The sequence below is a fragment of the Salvelinus sp. IW2-2015 genome, unplaced genomic scaffold (assembly GCF_002910315.2).
Source record: "Salvelinus sp. IW2-2015 unplaced genomic scaffold, ASM291031v2 Un_scaffold1732, whole genome shotgun sequence".
Taxonomy (NCBI): Eukaryota; Metazoa; Chordata; class Actinopteri; order Salmoniformes; family Salmonidae; genus Salvelinus; species Salvelinus sp. IW2-2015.
Window position 1 is genome coordinate 140519 of NW_019943118.1, and position 22972 is coordinate 163490.

The 22972-nt window shown below is 46.6% G+C and overlaps 1 protein-coding gene across 1 annotated transcript; it reads left to right on the forward strand.

Moving 5' to 3' along the window:
• The first annotated feature begins 6 nt into the window (after positions 1-6).
• On the forward strand, positions 7-19618 carry LOC112071825 (AT-rich interactive domain-containing protein 1A). Its single transcript, XM_024139255.2, has 4 exons — positions 7-470; positions 17461-17688; positions 18502-19200; positions 19323-19618. Exons 1-4 carry the CDS (start codon positions 9-11, stop codon positions 19530-19532), a joined length of 1599 nt encoding a protein of 532 aa, XP_023995023.1. The 5' UTR covers positions 7-8; the 3' UTR covers positions 19533-19618.
• Positions 19619-22972: the final 3354 nt, after the last annotated feature.

Here is a 22972-nt window from a genome sequence, read left to right on the forward strand (position 1 = left end):
CAGGTAACATGATGGACCCATACCCGCCCAACTCACACGACCACGGCTTCCCCAACCATTTTAACAACTACAGCCCCTTCCCYAACCGGACTTCTTATCAGGGCCAAGGATACGCCATGAATTCCCCGCGTAATAACCAGCCCCCGGCGGCTGGGGGGCAGCCAGTCAAGCAACAGCCAGCAGGCGGAACTACAGCCATGGCTGCCTCGTACAATAATCAGAGGTATAACATGGGAAACACACAGCCCACGTCTACCCCGACATTAAATCAGCTCCTAACGTCTCCAAGCTCCACGAGGAGCTACCAGAACTACCCACAAGGAGACTATAGTAACCAGGAAGGGGCTAGCAAGGGAGCAGCAGATATGGCCAGCAGTCAATATGGTGGGGGTCATCCGGGTTGGCAACAAAGGAGCCACCAGCCGCCTATGAGCCCAGGGAACACGGGACAACCTCTGAACAGAAACCAGGTAAACTTTCTCTCAGTACTGGTGCACTTTGAGCAAGTTACAGACCGCTCTGTGTTGTGGTAGACCAGCCATTGCCAAAGTAGATAACAGTATCTAGCTCTCTAAAATGGCTGCCTCTGTGTTTTCTCCCTACACCACCTCCTATAAGAGCATTTAAACAGAGAAACAAGCTATGTCTGTGCTAAAATACCAAACTCACTGAGCTAGTAAAGATTTTGCTTGGTTCGGGGCAAAGGGGACACGAGTGTGAGGAGAAATTGGGCTAAAGGTGTTTTCTTTCTTTGCTTATCAGAACTTGTACTTCTTCAACTTCGTCTGTATAAAGCACAATTAAGGTTATTTCCCCCAGCTAGCTATGTCGCTAACGAATCCCTGCTAAAATGTATTTTTGTGCTATATCCACTCCATGTACACCCTAAGTTTGTTGCAAGCTTTAACACCAATTCTAAATAGAAAGATGTAAATGGCACAGATGACGTGCGATTATATTGGAACATTTGTTATAAGCAAGTAGAGCGGATTTTATATGTATAAAAAGTACACTTCTGTCATTGAAAGTGACTGTGGTCGATGTTTGTAAATGTAGCAAATGACTATCCTTCAGCTGCAATATTTTCCCGCGAGTTGTTAGGTTGTAACGTTTATCTTCCGATTGTTACATTGTAGCTAACGATAGACGTTATATTTTGCCCATGTATCCCTGAGTTGTCTATGTATCGCCAGTAAACACGCCAGTGATTTGAGTGAAATCAGTTTTGTTTGCTTTGAGATTTGAATTATGGAGGTAAAGTCCTTCTGTCAAAGCCAGGAGACAGTTGGTCTTAGGTCGACATGCTGGCTGAGATCTGATTGGCTCCCCATCCACTGCTCCTGGTCATTTATAATTGCATTATAACGCTGCAGAAATCAGCCACATCAGCTCTGGCAATGTCAACATGACATTACTAATGTTATTCACGTACTTTAGCCTGTTTAACGGATTATGTTGCATGACATTTAGCCTGAATGAAATGCAAACAAAATATTGATTTGTATTGTGGTCAGCATGCAGCAGCCTACATGTTATTTTTGTGTCCATGCATGCGAAATTAAACAACACTGCAAAATATGCTTTCTGGATGGTTTCATTGAACACATGATGCCGTGTAAGTTCCTCTAGTAATTTGCATGATAACTGTATTGCCTGACACTCAAATAATACATTAGTTGTGTTTGTTTAGCGTAAATCTAGGTAAAATCTCAGCCGTAGACTACATGCAAAAATATTGTGTTTCTACTTCTACATGCATGTACAGCTCCACAGACAGATTGGAGATGTGGCAGAGCTCTAGTGCTGACTCTGGAACAGCAGAGGGAGTAGGTGTGACTGTTTCCCCAATGCTAGAATAGTGCTCCTAGCTGATCTAGGATCAGCACTAAGAGGAGAGACTGGAGTTCTGTTGGAGAATCTGACTGGTGTTGTGTGGTTCTACATAGTTTGAGGTTGTGTAGTGCCCTGTAATAGAATCTGACTGGTGTTGTGTGGTTCTACATAGTTTGAGGTTGTGTAGTGCCCTGTAATAGAATCTGACTGGTGTTGTGTGGTTCTACATAGTTTCAGGTTGTATAGTGCCCTGTAATAGAATCTGACTGGTGTTGTGTGGTTCTACATAGTTTAGGTTGTGTAGTGCCCTTGTAATAGAATCTGACTGGTGTTGTGTGGTTCTACATAGTTTCAGGTTGTGTGTGCCCTGTAATAGAATCTGACTGGTGTTGTGTGGTTCCTACATAGTTTCAGGTTGTGTAAGTGCCCTGTAATAGAATCTGACTGGTGTTGTGTGGTTCTTACATAGTTTCAGGTTGTGTAGTGCCCTGTAATAGAATTGACTGGTGTTGTGTGGGTTCTACATAGTTTCAAGGTTGTGTAGTACCCTGTAATAGAATCTGACTGGTGTTGTGTGGTTCTAAATAGTTTCAGGTTGTGTAGTGCCTGTAATAGAATCTGCTGGTGTTGTGTGGTTCTACATAGTTTAGTTGTGTAGTCCCTGTAATAGAATCTGACTGGTGTTGTGTGTTCTCATAGTTTCAGGTTGTGTAGTGCCCTGTAATAGAATCTGACTGGTGTTGTGTGTTCTACATAGTTTTCAGGTTGTGTAGTGCCCTGTAATAGAATCTGACTGGGTGTTGTGTGGGTTCTACATAGTTTCAGGTTGTGTAGTACCCTGTAATAGAATCTGACTGGTGTTGTGTGGTTCTACATAGTTTCAGGTTGTGTAGTACCCCTTTAATAGAATCTGACTGGTGTTTGTGTTCTACATAGTTTCAGGTTGTGTAGTACCCTCTGTAATAGAAATCTGACTGGTGTTGTGTGGTTCTACATAGTTTCAGGTTGTGTAGTGCCCTGTAATAGAATCTGACTGGTGTTGTGTGAGAGGATCTGAATGGCTGGAGAAGTTGTAGTGTTTACAAGCAGCCAAGGTGTCAGCCAAGTTACTATGATTACTTTCACTTGATGCTACACTGTGTGTAATCATGTCAACAGACTTCCGGTTTTAGAATGTTATTAACCACATGTAGGCTAGGTGTAGAGTTAACCTCCTGAATATTGAATAGCCAGGCCTATTTGTCATTTCTATCCATTGAAGTTTAGATGGAATTTGTTGATTTCCGTTTCTTGGCAATTATGTCATTTGCACGTGTTGTTCACATGATATTCAAGGTTAGGGTTAAACATTTTTTTTAAAGCATTTTAAACAAGTTGTTATTGGTTAGCTCAGTTGTTCCCAACCTTTTTCGCTTACTGTATCACCAATAGAATTTTGCTCTGCCCGGTGTACCCCTGAAGTACCCCCTCGTGCATTTTAACAGTAGGCCTATGGTCTCACGAGTCTTCTCAAGTACCCCCTGTGGATAGGCTAAGTACCCCCTGGGGTCCTAGTACCCCTGGTTGGGAACCACTGAATTAGTTGACTATGACTGCTACATTTTTCAGCAGTCTGTGGACTGTTCTTTCCTCTGTTTTATTATTCTCCCCAAGAGACTTGTATGATGCCACTGGGAATACCTGTCTTAAAGACACTTTCATTCCTTCTCTCAGGTGTTTGCAGACTCCTGTTCATTCTCCTGTAGGCAAGCTGTGTAGTGGACAATTTAAAACCCAGGACTGCAATTTGTGATGCATTCAGCCACAGCTCTGCATGTGGAGCTGCTGGAGAGTCGAAGAAACAAACTATTATGCCGTTTCCAGTGGCAATCCCCTCTGAGAGCCTTGTGTTAAATCCTGTTATGTTGTTAAAATCCATTGTGTGATCGACATATGTTATTCTTGAATTGGGCTGTTCACATACTCGTGCTCGTACAGTTGTTACGTACGGAATATAAATGCCATTGCCTCTCCTCAGCCTTCTCGTTAATTAGCTGTGCCTGCCTAGGCTACAATGTCACTGTTACTGACAATGCGTTTCTGTTTCTGGAGTTGATGTGTTTGTACAGATCTATGGACAGAGGTCATCACTGTCTACTTCCCTAAACGCAACCGAGATGTACTGTTTGGAGGTACTTGAGAGGACCAGGGTTGAGAAACACTGCTATAGCCAGTGAGGTGGTGGGAACTGTGAGGTGTGCTCTACTATATTGTGGCTGTGCACTCAAGGATTCTATCCTGTCTGTCTGCCTGCAGTGCTGACTAATGATTATCCACACGCCAAACGGCCAGGACAGAGCGCTGCCTCGTTTGTGTGTGCCCTGTGTGACGGGCTGATCCTGTGTGTGTGAGGGGGAGAAAGTGTGTGGCTGATCCTGTGTGTGTGAGGGGGAGAGAGTGTGTGGCTGATCCTGTGTGTGTGTGTGTGCAGGGGTGAGAAGGCTGGGCTATCTGGTGTGTGAGGGAGAAAGTGTCTGGCTGACCTGTTGTGAGAGGGAGACTAGTGTGTGGCTGATCCTGCTCGTGTGTGAGGAGGAGAAAGTTGTGGACTGATCCTGTGTTGGAGGGGAGAAAGTGTGTGGCTGATCCTGTGTGTGTGAGGGGGAGAAAGTGTGCTGGCTGATCCTGTGTGTGTGAGGGGAGAAAGGTGTGTGGCTGATCCTCGGTGTGAGAGGGGGAGAAAGTGTGTGGCTGATCCTGTGTGTGTGAGGGGGAGAAAGTGTGTGGCTGATCCTGTGTGTTGAGGGGAAAAGTGTGGCTGGTCCTGTGTGTAGGGGGAGAAAGTGTGTGGCTGATCCTGTGTGTGTGAGGGAGAAAGTGTGTGGCTAGATCCTGTGTGTGAGAGGGGAGAAAGTGTGTGGCGATCCTTGTGTGTGGAGGGGGAGAAAGTGTGTGGCTGATCCTGTGTGTTTGAGAGGGGGGGAAAGTGTGTGGCTGATCCTGTGTGTGATGAGGGAGAGAAAGTGTGTGGCTGATCCTGTGTGTGAGAGGGGGAGAAAGTGTATGTGGCTGATCCTGGTGGATGAGGGAGAAAATGTGTATCGGTGATCCTGTATGTCTGTTAGAGGGGGAGAAAGTGTGTGGCTGATACTGTGTCTTGAGGAGGAGAAAGTGTATGTGCCTGATCCCTGTGTGTGAGACGGGCGGAAAAAGTGTGACATGGCTGACCTGTGTGTAGGGGGGAGAAAGTGCTTGTGCGTGGCATCCTGCTAGTAGTGAGAGTGGAGGACGTGTATGGTTGAATCCCTGTGTGTGAGAGGGGGAGAAAGTGTATGGCTGATCCTGTATGTGAGAGGGGGAGAAAGTGTGTGGCTGATCCTGTGTGTGAGAGGGGGAGAAAGTGTGTGGCTGATCCTGTGTGTGAGAGGGGGAGAAAGTGTGTGGGTGATCCCCGTGGGAATGTTTTTGTGAATGATCTTTGGCTGCCTGTGACAGCTGTGTGTGTGTGCGTGTGTGCGTGCGCGCGCGCTTGGCTGTGTGTTCCCACGTGGCGGATGCCTCGGGAGGATCTTCTCTCTGTGACCAGCTCAGTGCTCCACGTGCCACCAGTCATCCGTCTCTTCTCTTCAGTCAGACAGACAGACTAGTGGTTTTCCGCCCTCCGCCAACAGTCTAGGAGGTGGTGCATACGGACTACAGTTCCTCTCTCGTCTTTTGTCCCCCTCTTACCCTACAGTCAGTATTCTCTCATTCCACATGTTGTGTCCACCACTTTTTCCTGCCCTAATCAGGCCACTCTTACACTTTTTTCCCATCCTCAAATCATTCTCTCCTTTTACTTTTACCAGCCACTGCCCTGAGAGCAGTGGTATGGGATTGGGGCCATGCTAGTGGTCTACCACTAGGTGAAGCCTACAAGATGGACTGGAGATCCATGTGCAGCTTAAAAAGAAAGGCTAGCATTTATTTAGGACTACACACATTTAAAAAAACAAAACTGCAAACTTTTTCAATTCTGTCATTCTTCTCGTCTCTCGGCACAGTTATATGCTAGCGTGGCTGCAGACTTAATTCACGTGATGTATAATGTGTGTTTTATAGAGGAGCAGGTTAACCTTTAAATGTGTGTTTTATAGAGAAGCAGGTTAACCTGTAAATGTGTGTTTTATAGAGAAGCAGGTTAACCTGTAAATGTGTGTTTTATAGAGAAGCAGGTTAACCTGTAAATGTTTGACTGCTGACTGGGGAAGGGCGGTTCAGCTGTTGATTGTGGGGGGTGGGGACATTTTGTTACTGTACCTCACAGCTTTTCATACACAGCTCTGCTCAGGCTAGCTCTCTGTGCTAAAATGCCATTGGCTTCATGAGGGATGGGAAAGCGGTCGTTGCAGAGTTTCCTTGCAATGCATTTTGGGGAATACCATCGTTGATGAGGTTTGAGCAAACCCAAATGTGTATTTCTCAAGTTAAAGTGAAATATGTACAGTTACTGACTCTCATTTGGTTCTACTGCTCTGAAACCTGTTTAGTATTGTTTCTCCTTGGGCCTCAGGCTCCACCACCATGTAGACCAGGTGTAGGTGTGGCATGCTGCAGCGTTGATGTCTCCCGCCATGCATCAACCTCTCCACGACCCCAGGATTTGCATGTCTCAGGCCTAACTGTTGCTTAGCGAAATGTGTGTGTGTTGCTGTTGTTGCTTCGTTCTATTGGAGTGCTGGATGTGCAAATTCACCAGTTCAACGGTTCTACTCCCCCTCTGAGGCGTGCTTACCTATAACGGCGACCAACTACCGCTCCCTGAGTCAGTTGAGACTAGGGTGAATGGAGTCAGTCAGTCAGGTGTTGTCTGACTGTGTGTGTTAGTGGGTTAGGCGCGTGACCCAGACAGATCTTTAAGCACCCTCTGTTCCTGCCTGCCTGGCTTGGCCCCGCTGGCTTGGTTCAGCTGGGTATTCTGGCATGTAAATGGTAGTGTATTGACTGAGTGACAATCTTATTATCGTACGGGGTCATCCAGGCCACTGAGGTCATCGTGGCTTGTGGTTAGTCTTGTATAAACACCCGAGGACATCATGTGACCTGTTGCTGGGGCGTCATGGGATTGTCTTATCTCTTTGGCTGATGCATAAAACAGGCCCACTCTACTGGCTAAAATAGAAGCTAGCCTAATGGGCCACATAGCCTATTTATCCATGACAGTACCTTTAAACCAAAATAATTCCGTATTAGCTGCAAATGTCTTAAGTTCTGGGTTGGTGAAAACAGCATGGCTAATGAAATTTGAGCAAGGCAGGATATTGATGGTTGGCCAATAAAAAATCTGAGTTATTCTAGGGTTGTACCCCATGGAGTCCAACCACCAGCAGCCCTGGCATCTCTTCAGGATATGAGGGACCTGGCTAGAAGATGGGTCTGGTCTGAGGGTCACAGGTTAACCTCACTAGGGTATGTGGGACGGTAGCGTCCCAACTCGTCAACAGCCAGTGAAATTGCAGGGTGCCAAATTCAAAACAACAGAAATCCCATAATTCAAATTCCTCAAACATACATGTATTTTACACCATTTTAAAGGTACACTTGTTGTAAATCCAGCCACAGTGTCTGATTTCAAAAAGGCTTTACGACGAGAGCAAACCAAACGATTATGTTAGGTCAGAGCCAAGTCACAGAAAAACACAGCCATTTTTCCAGCCAAAGAGAGGAGTCACAAAAAGCAGAAATATAGATAAAATTAATCACTAACCTTTGATGATCTTCATCAGATGACACTCATAGGACTTCATGTTACACAATACATGTATGTTTTGTTCGGTAAAGTTCATATTTATATAAATAAATATGAGTTTACATTGGCGCGTTATGTTCAGTAGTTCCAAAACATCCGGTGATTTTGCAGAGAGCCACATCAATTTACAGAAATACTCATAATAAACATTGATAAAAGATACAACTGTTATGCATGGAATTTTAGATCCACTTCTCCTTAATGCAACCGCTGTGTCAGATTTCAAAAAACTTTACGAAAAAGCAAACCATGCAATAATCTGAGTACGGCGCCAAACAGATATCCGCCATGCTGTGGAGTCAACAGAAGTCAGAAATAGTATTATAAATATTCACTTACCTTTGATGATCTTCATCAGAATGCACTCCCAGGAATCCCAGTTCCACAATAAATGTTTTTGTTCGATAATGTCCATCATTTATGTCCAAATTCCTCCTTGTTGTTTGCACGTTCAGTACACAATCTAAACTCACGACGGGCGTGCAAGTCCAGCGGAAAGTACGGACGAAAAGTCCAAAAAGTTATATTACAGTCCGTAGAAACATGTCAAACGAAGTATAGAATCAATCTTTAGGATGTTTTTAACATAAATCTTCAATAATGTTCCAACCGGAYAATTCCTTTGTCTGTAGAATTGCAATGGAACAGAGCTCACTCTCACGTGAACGCGCGAGACTGAGCTCGTGGCTCTCTGGCAGACCTCGGACTCATTGCTGAGTAGATATATTTAATCTGTAATATTGTGTATGAAGGCTACAGCTTTGTGTTCTTCTCCCAACCTAGGCCAGACAGTTCTTTACAGACAATATTGGGAAAATACTCCATTTGAAAAAAAGAGTAGCCTATCTAGTCTTATAGTAGAGTTCAACATTCAGGTGACTTGTCCTGTGGCCCAACGGGCTGTGCCAAGTGAAAGCTACCAGCCCGAAGGCGAAATAGACCTGGTCCCTCTGGACAAGATCAGCTCACAGGGAAGAGAATGATTCTCATAACAGCCTCATCTTTTATGTAGGTTTTAGGCTCAAAACTAAAGGTTAACCTTGTTTCATCCCGTTAGCTTCCAACGGGTTAAACTGAAGCGTTTTTAATCCATGGTGTGTGAGCTCCTGTGTTTAATCTTTTTGTCCTGTAAATCTTTAGACTTTTTGCAAACAGCTGGAGGAACATCTGGGTGTGTACTGCTGTAGTAGTGTGGTACATCAGTCCCCACTCCCTCCCCAGACGATGGGGGGGCGTAAGCAGGAGAGGAGGTCATTTTCTTGTTTTATTCCAGTCTTCTAGCGGTCAGCTTAGAGTCCTAACCAATGCGGTTGTAAGAGTGGTGGGCATGGGTTTAACTTGTATACAGTTGAAGTCGTAAGTTTACATACACCTTAGCCAAACACATTTAAACTCAGTTTTTCACAATTCCTGACATTCACTCAGAGTAAAAATTCCCTGTCTTAGGTCAGTTAGGATCACCACTTTATTATATGAATGTGAAATGTCAGAATAATAGTAGAGAGAATGATTTATTTCAGCTTTTATTTCTTTCATCACATTCCCAGTGGGTCAGAAGTTTACATACACTCAATTAGTATTTGGTAGCATTGCCTTTAAATTGTTTAACTTGGGTCAAACGTTGCGGGTAGCCTTCCACAAGCTTCCCACAATAAGTTGGGTGAATTTTGGCCCATTCCTCCTGACAGACTGGCGTTTGTAACGAGTCAGGGTTTGTAGGCCGTCCTTGCTCGCACACGCTTTTTCAGTCTGACCACACATTTTCTATGGATTGAGGTCAGCGGCTTTCGATCCACTCGCAATACCTTGACTTTGTTGTCCTTAAGCATTTTGCCCACAACTTTGAGAAGTATGCTTGGTCATTTCCATTTGGAAAGATCCATTTCGACCAAGGCTTTATCTTCCTGACTATTCTGGAATGTTGTTCAAATATCCCACAACATTTCCTTCCTCATGATGCCATCTATTTTGTGAAGTGCACTAGTCTTCCTGCAGCACAGCACCCCACAACATGATGCTGCCACCACTGTGCTCACGGTTGGGATGGTGTTCTTCAGCTTGCAAGCGTCCCCCGTTGTCCTCCAAACATAACGATGGTCATTAGCCAAACAGTTCTATTTTGTTTCTTCAGACCAGGACATCTCCAAAAAGACGACCTTTGTCCCCATGGAGTTCAACCGTAGTCTGCTTTTAATGGCGGTTTTGTAGCAGTGCTTCTTCCTGCTGAGCGCCTTCAGGTTTAGTTGATATAGACTCGTTTTACTGTGGATATAGAAACTTTTTAACCGTTTTCCCTCCAGCATCGTCACAAGGGTCCTTTGCTGTTGTTCTGGGATTGATTTGCCACTTTCGCACCAAAGTAAGTTCATCTCTAGAGACAGAACGCGTCCCTTCCTGAAAGCGGATAGACGCATGCGTGGTCTCATGTTTTTATACTTGCGTACTATTGTTGTACAGTGAACATGGTACCTTCGGTTTGGAAATTGCCCCAAGATGAAACCAACTTGTGAGTCACAATTTTTTTTCTGGGTCTTGGTATTTCTTTTGATTTTCCCATGATGTCAGCAAAGAGGCCACTGAGTTTAAGGTTAGCCTTGAAATAACATCCACAGTACACCTCAATTGACTCCAAAGTGATGTAATTTAGCCTTCAGAAGCTTCTAAAAGCCATGAATCATTTCGTGAATTTTCCAACTGTTAACACAGTCCAACTTAAGTGTATGTAAAACTTCTGACCCCACTGGATTGTGAACGTGAATTATAATGTGAAATAATCTGAAACAATTGTTTGGAAAATGTACTGTCATGCACTAAGTAGATGTCCAAAACCGGACTTGCCAAAACTATAGTTTGTTAACAAGAAATTTGTGGAGTGGTTGAAAAACAAGTTTTAATGACTCCAACCTAAGTGTATGTAAACTTCTGACTTCAACTGTACATTTGTTTTGTTTACATTAGCTCTTTAACAGGTATGGATGGTTGCAAACCCGCTCAGACAGGTGACTATTTGGCTCGCCAGACCAACGGGTAATTAACTGTTAATAGGCATTTTTGTTTTAGCTGTTGTGTTAGTTTTTTAACAGTGTTTCACCAGCTTTTGCTATGGGCCTGTGATAGTCAGGGGAACAGGGATGAAGACTGACTGGTATAGAACGTGTTGTTATGGGTGTTCTTGCTCCTCTTCATACATCCTGGTCAGAAAGCAGAGAGTGGTCCTTTTTCCTTAGCATGTGGGAACACTCACTGGATTAGGCCTGTTCAGGAGGTTTACAAGTTGTTTCTTAGAGTTGGTTTGAAGTAGCTGTACTAAATGGCTTAACATCTATGTTTGACATACGCAAAACAGACCAGCAAGTCATAGGGCCTAAGTGACAGTGACAGCCCGTATAAGGGAGGCCCTGAGTGCTAGAGCCACACTGTGCATGTGTGGAGGGCTTTACAACAGAACAATAGTCTGTGTAGATCCTAGGCCACGTGGCGGATTAATTTAGCAGGACTTGTTTATTGTCTGCCCCCAGCCCATCTGTTTGAGTCCACCGCGACACACAGACGCTGGGCGAGAAAGGGCGCACCAGTATCATCAGTCCCTTCCACCATCCCCCCCAGGCCCAACTGCTCAACCTTCTCTGCCAGGAGTGCTCTGGCTTTCCTCTATGCAGATTAGCCATGTGCTAATTTCATTTATTTATTTATTTGGGGGAAAGAGGGGGAAAAAAGGGCGGAGGGAGGGAGGAGTTTCCTCCAGTGATTGATTAGATGAGTGGACAGAAAGAGAACAGTGTGTGGTAGAGAGAGACAGAGGAAGGAGGGAGGGTGTCTGGCTTCTTATCTTGTGGTTGGCTCATAAACCTTTGTGTTCAACTGCTATCTTTTTACTGTCATGCTCACCAGTCAGTTTAGAACTGAACTCAGATTGTAGGCTACAATGGGGGAAAAGTCATGCTTCTGCACACTCATGTTGAAATACCGACCTTGATGTGTCTGGTGTAGGGCTGACCTCATTTAGTCAACTGGTCGATTGTTTGGTCGATAGGCTGTTGGTCGACTGAGATTTCTTGAGTTGAGCAGTAGCAAAAAAAAACATTTTTCCTTTGTGTGCAAGAGAGCTGTCTGATTTGTGCAACAGCTCTGGTGGACATTCCTGCTGTCAGCATTCCAATTGCATGCTCCCTCAAAATTTGAGACATCTGTGGCATTGTGTTGCAAAACGGTACATTTTAGTGGCCTTTTATTGTCCCCAGCACAAGGTGCATCTGTGTAATGATCATGCTGTTTCATCCACTTCTTGATATGCCACACCTGTCAGGTGGATGGATTATCTTGGCAAAGGAGAAATGCTCAATAACAGGGATGTAAACACATTTGTGCAAAAAAATTATTGTTTCTGGCCATTTTGAGCCTGTAATCGAACCCACAAATGCTGATGCTCCAGATACTCAACTAGTCTAAAGAAGGCCAGTGTTATTGCTTCTTTAATAAGAACAACAGTTTTATCATTTATTTAGTGTCGTTTACATTGTTCCAAACTGTAAAAAATACATTGTAATCAAACATCAGCTGTTAGTCACATAAAATGCTCTGTGTTTGAGCCTTACCTTCCTTTTCTTCATCTCCAGTATTTTCCACAACGTGTTAAGTTTATTTGTCACATCGGACTTCCCCTTTACCTCCTGAACAACCAGTAAACATTCCCCCGTTTCAAGTTTGTCACATGACAGCATAATGGATGCAGATGACGCGTTACGGTGTTCTGAGTTTGTTATAACCAATGTAGTGATGTGATTATGATATGCTATAGSTCAGGACATATTYGTCACATGCATGTGACGCAAACTAATCACGTAAGGAGATCAAGGGTTGAGGGAATAGGGTCAGCATACCAATTGCTTGCTCCCTCAACTTGAGACTGGCATTGTGTTGTGTGACAAAACTGCACATTTCAGAGTGGCCTTTTATTGTCCCCATCACAATGTGCATCTGTGTAACAATCATGCTGTTTAATCAGTTTCTTGATATCCATCCACCGGACAGGTGTGGCATATCTTGACAAATGATAAAATGCTCACTAACAGGGATGTTAATAAATTTGTTGCCAAAATTTGAAAGAAATAATATTTTTGTGCGTATGGAACATTTCTGGGATCTTTTTATTTTAGCTCATGAAGCAAGGGACCAACACTTTACATGTTGTGTTTATATTATTGATCAGTGCAGTTGATTTCATTAAAGCACATTAAGGTTGTCCCCTACAAAATAAACACCTGATTGTCTGTTCTTTCAACCAATCGATTGGCAGACATTTTAAGTGTATTTTTCAATATATAGACATCCTCTGTGTGTTTKAATAAAATAAACGATATGCATTGAGCTTGTCTGATGCTTAATGGTTACGGTTTGATGAAATAAGACAAATGCCTCGAGGGCGCCAGAGATCTAGATTTTCTTTAATGGTGATGTGACCTCAGCAGAAGTCAGGGCATTCTTCTTGGGATTCGCAGCGCTCTTGTCAAGGAAGTGAGTTTGTGTTTTACCGTCAACCAATCCATGTCAATGCGGACTTCTACAGAGTCCTCCGCGTTGTTACACCATTTGGGAGGCGCATGGTGAGTTGGCCTCTGGAGCCTCTGTAACTGTCACACCAGCCATGTGGACACACCGTCCACATCTTTCAGATCAACCATGAATTGGCTTTCAGTCTAGGTCTCCGGCAATGGATTGAGATGGGCGTAAGTGTGTGTGTGTACATACATTGCACACACACAACACACACACAACACACCACACACACCACACACCACACACACACACACACACACACACACACACACACACAACACACACACACACACACACACACACACACCACACACATAGATACACACATACATACCACATACATAGCATACATACACACATCACACACACAACAAACACTACATAGCATAGACAACATACATACATACAACATACATACATTAGAAAATCATACATAACATACTACTACATAGGCTACATATTAACATACACACATACATACATCTCATACACACATACATCAGCAAGCATAGCAGGTATACATCTACATCATACAGCGCATTCTGAAGTTTTCAGACCTTGATCTTTTCCACATTTTGTTTACGTTACAGCCTTATTCTAAAATTAAATGATCTTATTTCCCTCAATCTACACACAAACCCCCATAATGACATCAGAAAAAACAGGTTTTTAGAAATGTTTTCAAATCTATCAAAAATTGAAATATCACATTTACTTAAGTATTCAACGCCTTTCCTCAGTACTTTGTTGAAGCACCCTTGGAAGCGATTACAGCTCGAGTCTTCTTGGGTAGGACGCTACAGCTGGCACACGCCTGTATTTGGGGAGATTCCCATTTTTCTCTGCCAGATCTTCTCAAGCTCTGTCAGGTTGGACGGGGGAGCGTCCCCTATCAGGTTGGACGGGGGAGCGTCCCCCTGTCAGGTGGAGCGGGGGAGCGTCCCTCTGTCAGGTTGGATGGGGAGCGTCCCCCTGTCAGGTTGGACGGGGGAGCGTTCCCCTCTGTCAGGTTGGACGGGGGAGGCGTCCGCTCTGTCAGGTTTGGACGGGGGAGCGCCCTTCTGTCAGGTTGGACGGGGGAGCGTCCCTCTGTCAGGTTGGACGGGGACGCGTTACGCCGCTGTCAGGTTGGACGGGGGAGTCCCGCTCTGTCAGGTTGAGCGGGGAGCTCGCTCTGTCAGGTGGACGGGGGCGACCTGCTGTCAGTTGGACGGGGGAGCGTCGCCCTGTCTGGCTGGACGGGGGACGCGTACTCTGTCAGGCTGGACGGGGGAGCGTCGCTCTGTCTGGCTGGACGGGGGAGGCGTCGCCCTGTCTGGCTGGACGGGGGAGCGTACCTCTGTCAGGCTGGACGGGGGAGCGTCCCTCTGTCAGGCTGGACGGGAGGAGCGTACCTCTGTCAGGCTGGACGGGGGAGGCTCCCTCTGTCAGGTCTGGACGGGGGAGCGTCCTCTGTCCAGTGGGCTGGACGGGGAGCGTACCTCTGTCAGGCTGGACGGGGGAGCGTCACGCTCTGTCAGGTCTGGAGCGGGGGGAGCGTCCTCTGTCAGACTGTGACGGGGAGCGTACCGCTCTGTCAGGCTGGACGGGGAGCGTCCTCTGTCGCGCTGGACGGGGGACGCGTACGCCTCTGTCAGGCTGGACGGGGGAGCGTACCCTGTCAGCTGGTACGGGGGAGCGTACGGGGGAGCGTACCTCTGTCAGGCTGGACGGGGAAAGCAGTAGCATCTGTAGGACTGGAAGGGGGAGGCGTGCCGGGGCTGCTTCAGGCTGGACGAGGTGGAGGCTTCGGCATTTACATGTTAATTTAAGAAATTGGATGGTGGCCACCGTGTTCTTGGACCTTAAATGCTGCAGTCATTCTTTGGTTCCCTTCCCCAGAACTGCCTCGACTGACCGGTGCCCCCGRGTATTGACTCTGTACCGGTACCCCCTGTATATAGCCCCGCATTTGTTATTTACTGCTGCTCTTTCATTATTTGTTATTCTTATCTCTTACTTTGTAGGTATTTTCTTACAAGCCCTTAACCAACAATGCAGTTTTAAGTCAGCATTTCACTGTATTTGGCGCATGACAAATAACCTGACCGCCTGCCTCCATTGTTCTGGTTTTACATTTGTGATTCTTATGTGTCTGTGTTTGTCATTGATCATTAAAAAAGGGAGGCTGGTAAATTGCTGCTAGTGGCCTTAAATACCCAATTCCCTATAAAGTGCACACATTTTTACCAGAGCCCTATGGGATATGTAATAAGGAATTGGGCTCCAGTTAAAAGTAGTGCACTATATAGGGAATACGGTGCCCGTTTGGGACTCTACCCTACTCAGGTTAGAGGAGGTTACTCACAGTGCATATATGTGGTTGCCATGGAGATGTCAACACAGGGGTTAGGTAGGTACACGTGGCTGGAGGGAGGGAAGGTGACTAGACAGGACAGATCATCCTAGTTTAGTGGCAGACAGACATCCAAACTCTTGGAGTGATGACCTAACTGTGCTGAAGCTTAGCACTGCTGTTGTTAGCTTGGAAAACCAATCTTTTTTCTGCAATACAGGCTAGCTATCATGGCGGTGATTTTGTTTTTAACCAAATAAAACCATTTAATACGTCCAACTTGGAAGTGGTTGCAAACAAACAGTATTTATCTTTTCTAGCCAGAGGATCGTTGTGTGGCTGGATGTTATGCACATTCATTCAGACTCAGACGGACTGGGTTAAATGTGCAGGAGAGGTCACGGGAGACCACCTCCCTGCGACAGGGTCCTGTTATGACCCTAGGGAGTATAGTAACACACACTCTGTCCTTGAACCTGGGGTAGCCCTGGAGAGGGGGGAGGCCTGCCCTGTGGGTGGCTGGGCTGGCTGGAGGTAAAATGTGGAGTGGATAGAATGTGGTATCTCTTTATGCTGACAACCCCCCACCCCTCCTTCCCCTTGCTGCCCCCACGGGACCAGTTTCATCCCCCCTCCCCCGTATTGCGAGTGTCATTCACGCAGTGCCAAAACAGCGTTATTAAAACAGGAGGAGAAGAGAGAAGAGGAGCCGGTCTCTGGCACGGGTTCAAACACCATACAGCTGGGACCTGTTACATTTCAGGCACACTGCCCTCTCCCTCTCCCTCCTCTCCTGCTCTCTGGTCTGGGCTATAAATAGACTGTGGTTGTCTTGTATAATCAGGCACTGAGGTTTGGTTTGGGAGGGAAAAACATGACATGGATGAGTAACCATGGGAAGCAGAGAGAAGGTGTTGTGTCTGTTGCTTTGTGTCTGTGTGTTGCCGTCCTGTCTTGGGGTCCAAGAGGCTCAAGGTGCTGCTGCCTGATACTTCAAAGCATCCTCCCTCTGTACTAGCATCGTCTCTGATTGTATGCTGGTGGTCGCCGCCGCTGGCGTTTACATGCAAAGGTGAACACTGGCTCAGATGTATAAGAAAACAACAGGTATTGTAGTCAAATCAAATTGTATTTATCACATGCTTTGTAGACAACAGCTGTAGACTAACAGTGAAATGCTAACTTACTTACTTGTACTTTTCCAAAAATGCAGAGATAAAGATAAGAGTGGAGCGATGCCAACTAGCCCTCCTCAGCTCTCAGTAGTAGGGGAAACACTGGTGGTGGTATTTCTCCAATTCAGTCAGACTCGGAGACTACTGTATTTGGTATTGCGGCTACTGTTTTTGGTACTGCGGTTACTGTGTGTGTTTGTGTGAGACGATGCCCCAGCCATTCCACTCCAGGTGTAGGCAGGGTCAGGCCTGTCCTCTCCCATGATGTATCTCTCCCCTGAGGGGTGTGCTCGCTTCCAGCCACCACAGACAGACAGACGAATACTTTTATTTCCTCCAGATTATTTTCATAGGAACCTTAACACTCCCCAACGTCAGAACGTAACTTTAACTTCCCTCTGGCATTCTGATCTCCTGGGCAGTCAAATGCTCCTGGCGAAGGGATGGAGGGAGGAGACTGGGCTCATTCATTCATTCATTCATGGCCAAGTTTTTTCCCCTTTTTTTTGTGGGGAACCAATCCGTCCAGACTGTTTTGTTGGCATTCTTTAGCTCTACCCTCATAGGTTTCACTTTCCCCACCGGCGGCATGGCTTAGTTATGGGACTCCGTAGTGACGTCTCATGTGGTTTTTCCTGCTTAGCTTGTGTACCATTCCTCAAACGGTCACATTTTAATGAGTTGCATTGGTTCAAATGATTTTATTCAGGAGTTCAGTGATTGCAATGTTAAAGATGGAAATAAACATATGAATGTCCTAAGTTTGGTTACAAGCCCTCCCCCTCTCTCTCCAGCCCCCTATGGACCATGTAGGGAAGATCCGGGGCCAGGGGTACGGTGGAGCCAACCCCTACTCCCAGCAGCAGCAGCCAYGCCAGGGGCAGGGCCCTCCTCCTCCAGGGGCCCAACAGGGTGCCTCCTACCCAGGCCAGGGCTATGGACCCCCGGGGCCTCAAAGGTATCCCATCGGCATGCAGGGACGCACCCCCACCGGCATGGCTGGCATGCAATACGGACAACAGGTTGGTAATGCTGTCGATCCTTCTCGCTCCCTCTTTCTCTCTCTCTCTCTCTCTCTCTCTCTCTCTCTCTCTCTCTCTCTCTCTCTCGATGATATCAGCACATCTTAAGATCATAACACTGTCATGCAGTCACAGCTTAAACGGCTCTGTTAGTTTAGAGACGCACAGACAGGCCTGTTGGGTGTTATAGGCACCCTGTAGAGGAGACTGGTCTCATTGTTACCCGTCTCAGACAACAGCCACTTCAGGTGGGTTTGATACAGGTCTTCAACTCCTCATGTTTTCTTTGAATGGTTTCGAGGGTAAGGGCCCCGCTAGACAGGGCTTTTCTTTCCCCAGTGGACTTGCTGGGCACGGTCAGCTAGTCTTTGGAGTTACTTGAGAACAATGCYACGCCAAAGTTCTGTGCGATAAGTCTTTTTACGTACAGAAAAGCAACAAGACCACCAAGTGACATTTTAAAAGAGCAGCTAGTAAAGAGTATTGCTATTTAATCCTCTTAATATTGCCTAATGTAGAAAAATATATTACGTTTTATGCTAACCGCTGAATGTGATTGTTTTTCATGAAAAACAATTTGTAATTTTTGTGCATTTCGTAATATATTGTATTTTGCCAATTGTGTGTGCAGGGCTGGATCTCAATAGGACTAAAATAACTGTCCTTATGTACACCAGAGGACTCTGCTTCTTTTTTCTGTGGGCTCCATTAAATGGGCCTGCGGACCGCATTTTGGACTGGGAGTTTGCGACACTGGCGTAGATAGTAAAGCGACTAAATCTGTGACTACATTGCGGTTTGTCCTTTCTCTAGATGGCCGGCTTTGGGCAGCAGGGTCCAGGGGGCTACGGTCAGCAGAGCCAGGGCTACTACAGCCCGCACGGTCCCCCACCACACGCTGGCCAGCAGCAGGCCCCCTACCCCCAGCAGCCCCAGACTACCCCTGGAACCCAGGCCCCCTACCCCCAGCAGGGTCAGCCCGGGCCCCAGGGCCAAGGGCCTCCGCAAGGGGGTCCACCCCAGGCCCAGCCACCCTACAACCAGGGACCACCCCAGCCCCCGCAGCAGCCGGGGCCCCAGGGTCAGGGCCAGCCCGGGCCCCAGGGTCAGGGCCAGCCCGGGCCCCAGGGTCAGGGCCCCCAGCCCAGCTACCCTCAGCAGCAAGGACCCCCAGGCCCAGGGCAGGGGCAGCAGCCTCCACAGCAGCAACCCCCCTCGCAGCAACAAGGACCCCCGCAGCAGCAGCAAGGACCCCCGCAGCAGCAGCAAGATAGGGCGGCCCCTCCACAGGCCCAGCCACCCCCAGGCCATCAACAACCCCCAGTCCACCAGCCACCCCCCGGCCACCAATCCTCCCCGGGCTCCCAGGGCCACCACCCATCTCCAGGTCACGGTGGACCACCACAGCAGCAGGGTCAGTCTCAGCAGGGCCAGCTCTCACCCTACTCCCAGACCCCACCCCTGCAGCAGCAGCAGCAGTCGCCCTTCCAGCGGTTTCCACCTCCGCCACAGGTAAAACATCACGTATCCGCTGAACTAAGGCCTAGGCATTAGCTTACTCAGGCTTTCAGGGTTCCTCAGTTTACACACATTCATCTATTTTTCCTCGCCCTCTATCCTCCCTCTCTATCCAGGAGCTCTCCCAGGACTCGTTCAGCTCCCAGTCCAGTGCTCCCCCCTCCAACCAGCCTATGACTTCCAACAAGAGTGGCGCAGAGGACAGCATGCAGGGACGGCCTTCTAGTTTACCAGTAAGCACTCCCAACACACACTACCTGTCTGTCACTCAACACACACGTACATACACACAATCTCCCACACTACAACAACCTCTACCTCCTTAGTTGTCCACTCAGCAGTCATYTTTTCCCAGCACCAGATTTTAGCATGTTCACCTCCTCTGGCCCAGTCCCCTCTGTTGGACTGCTGGCTGTGTTGACCTTGACTATTCACATGGTAATTGGCTGGAACACACACGTCAGTGTTTATTGAAGGTGAGTCTTGAGCGTGGGGAAAATCACCTCACTCTCTCCTGGGTTGACAGCTATTCTGACGTGAGTGTTCTCTTCACACTCCACAGGGAGTAGGAGTGAATGAGGTGAGAAAAGGGTTGGTTGGTGGAGCTGTGGGAGGACAGAGGATAGATGGGTCTTAAAGGCCACATCGACTGAACCGCAATGAACCTGTCTCGATAAGCAGGTGAAACATATTCATTAGGTAAATAAAAGGTACTTAAACCAACAACAAAAAATGATTCTCCTTTTCACTTTGAAATGGACCTTTTTATTTCGCCCCTATTTAATTAGCAAATGCTTAGTTAATCTATTCCCAGATTGGAAATTATAAGCTAAATGATTATGAAACTGAATGGTTTTGAACTTTGACTACGTACTCTCTGTGTGTGGAAGAGCGTGACAGTTCAGTAGGAGTCAGTATCTGTGCTTGTTTCTAGGTTTAGACAGAGAACAAGTCTGCAGGGAAAAATTAGATCATTAATGAGAGGGAGAGAAAGCGGGAGGGAGTGAGGAAGTGCAAACAGATGACTTAAATAGTGAGAGGAGGGAGAGGAGGGAGAGGAGGGAGAGAGATGTCAGTGCCAGTGGGGGATGTCCTCAGGATGTTTCCCTCTTTCTTTATTTCTTTATATGTTTATTTCTTTATCTCCGGGCGCAGCCATTGGCCAAGGAGGTTATTTGTTTCCCGGGGATTCCCCCATCGGCTGTGTGTGATTGGCTATGAGAGCCATTTATCTGGCAGAGGTCTGAACCATCAGATTGCTCACTGCCAGCCCTCCCCCTACCTTCCCCCGTGGAGTGCACATGACACAGTGTGCAGATTAGTCCCGCCAACATTAGCTATGCTGCCTTTCACCCAGACATGCAGCCACAGACACCCAGTCTGGCAGGCAGACAACACCTCAGCCAGAACAGTACAGATAGAACACTGGCAGCCTCAGCCATATCATATAGCCAGTGTTGCCTTAGCCAATGCCAACAGATAGCCCAAGCAGAACAGAGCACATTGTGTCAGGTACGTAGCTTTAGGATAGCTTAGATCTACTGCCTTTTAAAATCAGACTTTGAAAAACGTAATTGTTCACACTGTGGACATTTCCGTTTTGGTTTCAACATAACATGATGGACATTATTTAACTTTAGCAAGGCCAKCTCAGCCACTGCACGTCCAGACTGGGCTGTTTGGCTGTCAGCACCTGGCTCAGTCTGTTTTGGTCTGCTGCATATTCCTGTGGGAACTCACAAGCCTAACTGACGGCAGTCAAGTCCTGGTTGAAGAACAACTACAACAACCACCACGAGAAAGGGGAAAACCAGACAGCCGGCATGCAGGCTGGCAGCGAGGTTGAAACCAGCTGGACCAGTTGAGCTGGTTCCTTGTTTGTTTTCAGCCGGGTTGCTAACTGAACTACACTCTCTCTCTTACTGTTGAGCTGGTTCCTTGTTTGTTTTCAGCRGGGTTGCTAACTGAACTACACTCTCTCTCTCTCTTACTGTTGAGCTGGTTCCTTGTTTGTTTTCAGCAGGTTGCTTAAACTGATCTACACTCCTCTCTCTCTTACTGTTGTAGCTGGTTCCTCGTTGTTGTTTTTCAGCCGGGTGTGCTAACTGAACTACAACTCTCTCTCTCTCTTACTGTTGAAGCTGGTTCTTGTTGTGTTTTTTCAGCGGGTTGCTAACTGAACTACCTCTCTTCTCCTCTCTCTTTACTTGTTGAGCTGGTTCCTTGTTTGTTTTCAGCCGGGTTGCTAACTGAACTACAACTCTCTCTCTTAACTGTTGAGCTGGTTCCTTGTTGTTTAGCAGGGTTGCTAACTAACCTAACACTCTCTCTCTCTAAGTTGAGGGCTTGGTTCCTTGTTTGGTTTTTCAGCCGGGTTGCTAACTGAACTACACTCTCTCTCTCATCTTACTGTTGAGCTGGTTCCTTGTTCTGTTTTCAGCTCGGGTTGCTAACTGAACTACCAGCGGAACCCTGTCTCCAAACCAACTACAACTCTTCTAACACTTCGTGAAACTCTTTTTGCAGTCACATCGTGATGTCCACTGTTAGCTTCACTCGTTTTTTTTTATAGTGTTCTATGCTTTACTACTCTCTCTCTTACTGTTGAGCTGGTTCTTGTTTTTTTCAGCCGGGGTTGCTAACTGAACTACACTCTCTCTCTACTGTTGAGCTGGTTCCTTGTTTGTTTTCAGCGGGTTGCTAAACTGAACTACACTCTCTCTCTCTTACTGTTGAGCTGGTTCCTTGTTTGTTTTCAGCCGGGTTGCTAACTGAACTACACTCTCTCTCTCTCTTACTGTTGAGCCTGGTTCCTTGTTTGTTTTCAGCCGGGTTGCTAACTGAACTACACTCTCTCTCTCTCTCTACTGTTGAGCTGGTTCCTTGTTTGTTTTCAGCCGGGTTGCTAACTGAACTACACTCTCTCTCTCTTACTGTTGAGCTGGTTCCTTGTTTGTTTTCAGCGGGTTGCTAACTGAACTACACTCTCTCTCTTACTGTTGAGCTGGTTCCTTGTTTGTTTTCAGCCGGGTTGCCTAACTGAACTACACTCTCTCTCTTACTGTTGAGCTTGGTTCCTTGTTTGTTTTCAGCCGGGTTGCTAACTGAACTACACTCTCTCTCTCTCTACTGTTGAGCTGGTTCCTTGTTTGTTTTCAGCCGGGTTGCTAACTGAACTACATCTCTCTCTCTTTACTGTTGAGCTGGTTCCTTGTTTGTTTTCAGCCGGGTTGCTAACTGAACTACACTCTCTCTCTCTTACTGTTGAGCTGGTTCCTTGTTTGTTTTCAGCCGGGTTGCTAAACTGAACTACACTCTCTCTCTCTCTTACTGTTGAGCTGGTTCCTTGTTTGTTTTCAGCCGGGTTGCTAACTGAACTACACTCTCTCTCTCTTACTGTTGAGCTGGTTCCTTGTTTGTTTTCAGCCGGGTTGCTAACTGAACTACACTCTCTCTCTTAACTGTTGAGCTGGTTCCTTGTTTGTTTTCAAGCCGGGTTGCTAACTGAACTACACTCTCTCTCTCTCTTACTGTTGAGCTGGTTCCTTGTTTGTTTTCAGCCGGGTTGCTAACTGAACTACACCTCTCTCTCTCTTACTGTTGAGCTGGTTCCTTGTTTGTTTTCAGCCGGGTTGCTAACTGAACTACACCTCTCTCTCTCTCTTACTGTTGAGCTGGTTCCTTGTTTGTTTTCAGCCGGGTTGCTAACTGAACTACACTCTCTCTCTCTTACTGTTGAGCTGGTTCCTTGTTTGTTTTCAGCCGG